The sequence below is a fragment of the Penaeus vannamei genome, chromosome 10 (genome assembly GCF_042767895.1).
Source record: "Penaeus vannamei isolate JL-2024 chromosome 10, ASM4276789v1, whole genome shotgun sequence".
In the NCBI taxonomy this organism is placed as follows: Eukaryota; Metazoa; Arthropoda; class Malacostraca; order Decapoda; family Penaeidae; genus Penaeus; species Penaeus vannamei.
The window spans coordinates 38,230,309-38,235,308 of NC_091558.1; the positions used below are offsets into that span (position 1 = coordinate 38,230,309).

The 5,000-nt window shown below is 33.3% G+C and overlaps 1 protein-coding gene across 1 annotated transcript in view; it reads left to right on the top strand.

The window, feature by feature from the left end:
• The window catches only part of LOC113818898 (uncharacterized), a 45,323-nt gene that overhangs the window by 34,099 nt on the left and 6,224 nt on the right, over positions 1 to 5,000 (top strand). Inside the window, exons 35-40 of the mRNA XM_070126124.1 lie at positions 766 to 834; positions 1,354 to 1,455; positions 1,996 to 2,152; positions 2,492 to 3,252; positions 3,334 to 3,448; positions 4,035 to 4,171. Coding sequence (XP_069982225.1) covers positions 766 to 834; positions 1,354 to 1,455; positions 1,996 to 2,152; positions 2,492 to 3,252; positions 3,334 to 3,448; positions 4,035 to 4,171 — 1,341 coding nt within the window. The remainder of the gene's footprint in view (positions 1 to 765; positions 835 to 1,353; positions 1,456 to 1,995; positions 2,153 to 2,491; positions 3,253 to 3,333; positions 3,449 to 4,034; positions 4,172 to 5,000) is intronic.

Below are 5,000 nucleotides of genomic sequence, written 5' to 3' on the forward strand. Positions count from 1 at the left end.
AATGGGAGGGTGGGTGGGTAGGGAGATGGAGGGATGGGTGGGTTGAAAGAAGGATGGGTGGGTGGGTGTGTGGAAGAATAGGTGGGTGGGTGGGTGGAAGAAGAGATGGAGGGATGGGTAGGTGGGTGAAGGGATAAATGGGGAAAGGAGAGATAGCTGGCTGGATGGATGAATAGGTGGAAGGAAAAAATAGTAAGTGGATAAAATAGTGGAGGGAGGAGGATGTAAAGAGATAGGATATGCGGATAGATAAATAATAAGTGGAAGAACGGATACGTGGATAAAAGAAAAGGCGGATGATTGGATAGACCGATTAATGAGGGAGGAGAAGATGAATATGTGCAAGGAAGGATAGATGGATAGATGGATAAAGGGAGGGAGAGATAGATAGAGGGAGAGAGAGAGAGGGATATATGGCTCGGGTGATGAACAAGTGGACAGAAGAAATAATGAATAAATAGATGGAATGATTGATGGAGAGAGAAGATGGATGTGTGGATGAGTAAATTGATAGGTAAATTGAAGGATAGAGAGATGGACTGATGAATAGATATTATTGTATTATATGTAGTTATATGAATAAATAAGAGACAAATTCTGAAAAAAATAAAGATCAGTACATAAAACCTTTGATAATATATATATATATATATATATATATATATATATATATATATATATATGTATGTATGTATGTATGTATATAATATGAATAATATGAATATTTTTCTATTTTATTTTTATCCTTTTTCATTTCTGTTCCAGGGTGTGAACAGGAACGCTAACCCAGCCAATAAAACGGATGATTTGGCAACTCGAGATGGCAGTCTGAGGGTTGGCAATTATGTTCTTTTTTTCTTTTATCAGAAAACGTGACGCTTAAGATGTGTTATGTTATGTAGCAAATTGTGTTTTGAGTAAATTTTCTAAATTATTCAAACTTATACGCACTTCAAACTAAAAATAGATAGATAAGAAAATATATTGAAATTATATACACACTTGCGCGCGCACACGGACACGCACATGGACACACGCACACACAGGCCGTCATTTGGGAGGGGGGAGGATTGCCCCCCAAGACCCTGTTTACCCCCCCCCCCTCATTGACGTCTTTAATTTTTTCCACTAAATTACACATTTATAGCCCTAGTTGTATGTTAAAAAATACTCATGGTATATCTTATTTTTCAAATACCATACAAAGTAAAAAACACCCAACACCAGACAAAAAAAAAAAAAAAAAAAAAAATAATAATAATAAGGATAAAATTTTTAACAAATAAATAGACAAATAAATGAAAAATAAAATCTGAAAAAATAAAGGAATAAACTCCGTTTTCTTTCACACAGAGGAGGAGGAGAGACACAAGTATTTTCAGCAACAGCACAGATGATCTTGATGCTGACGAAGAATTTACTCCGAGCGAAGACGATAAGGACGCGAACGAAAAGGTTTTAGTTATTCGATTTTATTCTTTTATAGATGATAATGAACGAAGTGTATGGAATTGATGGAAAAATTAAATGCCACAAAAGAGACAATAATGTGGTTATTTTTACGTTTTTTTTTTTGTTTTTTTTTAATAACCTGTAATTGATAAGGTCTATATGCTTTATAGATTAGACTAATCATATATATGTTTAGATAAATGCCTTTAGTTAAGCGATATTTTTCTATCTACTGAATTTAGATAAACTAGAGAGCGATATATATGTGCTCTTCACACTTGGAGATAAATTCATAGAATATATGATATCAAACCATCATCTTTTAAACATATTATATAACTAGGTAACTTAAATGGAATTAGATAAATCCATAGCTTTAAAATTGTAATCTAATCGTCAAAGTTTTTTTTATTATTTTAACAAAAACATTGATCTTTAAGTGTCAAAATGTTATTTCAAAAACATAAATACCTCCCCCACAAAAATAATTGTCATCATCCGAGTCAGAACAATGTCAAAACCTTACAAATATTTCTCGTTGAGATCCTTCCACACTTACGAGTCTTACATCATGGAAACTGCAGTAAATATCTTTGGAAACCTTATTTACGCATTAACGCTTGCTTAGAGCTCTTAGACAATCGCTATTTCAGATCAGTAACAGCTATCTCTGTTCTTGCTAACAACTGCCACATAGGAAGTGATTCTTATTTATATATATATATATATATATATATATATATATATATATATATATATATATATATATATATATATATATATATATATATATATATATATATATATTTTTTTTTTTTTTTTTTTTTTTTTTTTTTTTTTTTTTTTTGTGATATATGTATTTATACACATATATATTTTTTCTATACATCCTACCAGCTAAGGAATTAAATCACACATACGTACAGAAAAGATGGATTTACGAATGATCACATCAAGACAAGATAAATACTACACACTAACCACTCAGGTAATACAAATATCAGGCAGATTTATGACAATAACAACCACTTCACAACAGATACAAATATCAGGCAGATTTATGACAACAACAACCACTTCACAACAGATACAAATATCAGGCAGATTTATGACAACAACAACCACTTCACAACAGATACAAATATCAGGCAGATTTATGACAACAACAACCACTTCACAACAGATACAAATATCAGGCAGATTTATGACAACAACAACCATTTCACAACAGATACAAATATCAGGCAGATTTATGACAACAACAACCATTTCACAACAGATACAAATATCAGGCAGATTTATGACAACAACAACCACTTCACAACAGATACAAATATCAGGCAGATTTATGACAACAACAACCACTTCACAACAGATACAAATATCAGGCAGATTTATGACAACAACAACCATTTCACAACAGATACAAATATCAGGCAGATTTATGACAACAACAACCACTTCACAACAGATACAAATATCAGGCAGATTTATGACAACAACAACCACTTCACAACAGATACAAATATCAGGCAGATTTATGACAACAACAACCACTTCACAACAGATACAAATATCAGGCAGATTTATGACAACAACAACCACTTCACAACAGATACAAATATCAGGCAGATTTATGACAACAGCCACTTCACAACAGATACAAATATCAGGCAGATTTATGACAACAACAACCACTTCACAACAGATACAAATATCAGGCGGATTTATGACAACAACAACCACTTCACAACAGATACAAATATCAGGCAGATTTATGACAACAACAACCACTTCACAGCAGATACAAAGATCAGGCGGATTTATGAATGACCACCTGAAGGCATGCAATTGACGACATCCTCGCACCTCGTCCTTCAGGTGGAGAAGATGCTGGACGTGGTTGGCGCATCTCAAGGGGCGCTCTTGAGGTCGTCCATCCCTGGCGAGGAACCGAGCACCATTGACGCCGGGGACGAGGTCAACATGGCTGTGGGTGAGTGGCTCTTTGTCTATCTCTATCTCTCTCTCACTCTCTCTATCTATCTATCTATCAGTTTATCTCTCTCTCTCTCTCTCTCTCTCTCTCTCTCTCTCTCTCTCTCTCTCTCTCTCTCTCTCTCTATATATATATATATATATATATATATATATATATATATATATATATATATATATATATATATATACATATATATATATATATATCAATCTCTCTCTCTATTTATCTATCTATCTCAATCTATCTCTTTCTCTCTCTCTATCTCAGTCTCTCTCTCTCTCTCTCTCTCTCTCTCTCTCTCTCTCTCTCTCTCTCTCTCTCTCTCTCTCTCTCTCTCTCTCTCTCTCTCTCTCTCTCTCTCCTCCCCTCTTCCTCTTCCTCTTCCTCCCCTCTCCTCCTCTCTCCTCCCCCTCCCTCTCCCCCCTCCCCTGCTCCCCCTCTGCCTCTCCCAACGTCCCTCCTTCCTCTCCCCCCCTCCCTCTCCCTCTCCCCCTCCCTTCCTTCCTCTCCCTCCCTCCCTTCCTTCCTCTCCCTCCCTCCCTCCCTCCCTCACTCACTCCCCCTTCCTCCCTCCCTCCAGGATTCTTTGACGCCTCGGAGCTAGAAGGGCGTGTCGTGGAAGTGGGCGGGGCGACGTACGTGTTCCCGAGTTATTGCTCCATCGTGAGGCAAGATGAAGATTGCCTCACGAACAAGAGTATTACCATCGGGGTCCAGGTGAGGCTTGGCCGGATCTTCACTCGGTTCGAAATTCATTCATTCATAAATTGATAAATAAAAAATAAATAAATAAATAAAAATAAATAAATAAATAAAGGGAGAAGGTACATCACTAAGATCTTTATTCGGTCATTCAGTCGTTGGGATGAAAGGGAGAAGGGACAATTTGAGGTCTTTATTCATTCTCTCATTGGGATAAAAGGGAAAAGGTACATCAATGAGACCTTCATTCATTCCCTCACCATTATCATTGTTATTGTTACTATTATCATTATCATTTATATTATTATACTTATCATCATCATCATCATTATTATTATTATTATTGTTACTATTATTATTATTATTATTATTATTATTATTATTATTATTATTATTATTATTATTATTATTATCATTATCATTATCATTATCATTATTATTATTATTATTATTATTATCATTATTATTATTATCATTACTATTAATCATATCATTATCATAATTTTTAATATCATTATTATTAATGATTATATTATTATTATCTAAATAATAATAATGATTATTATTATTATTATTACTAATATTATCATTATCATTATTGTTGATATTATTGTTTTTATTATTATTATTGAAATTACTATTATTATTATCATTATCATTATTATTGTTATCATTAGTATTATTAGTTGTTATTATTACTATTGTTATTATCATTACCATTATTATTATTATTATCATAATTACTATTATTATTACAATTATTATTATTACCATTATCTTTATCATCATCATAATCATTATTGCTATTGTTGTCATTATAAATGGTATTAACATCCATATCAGT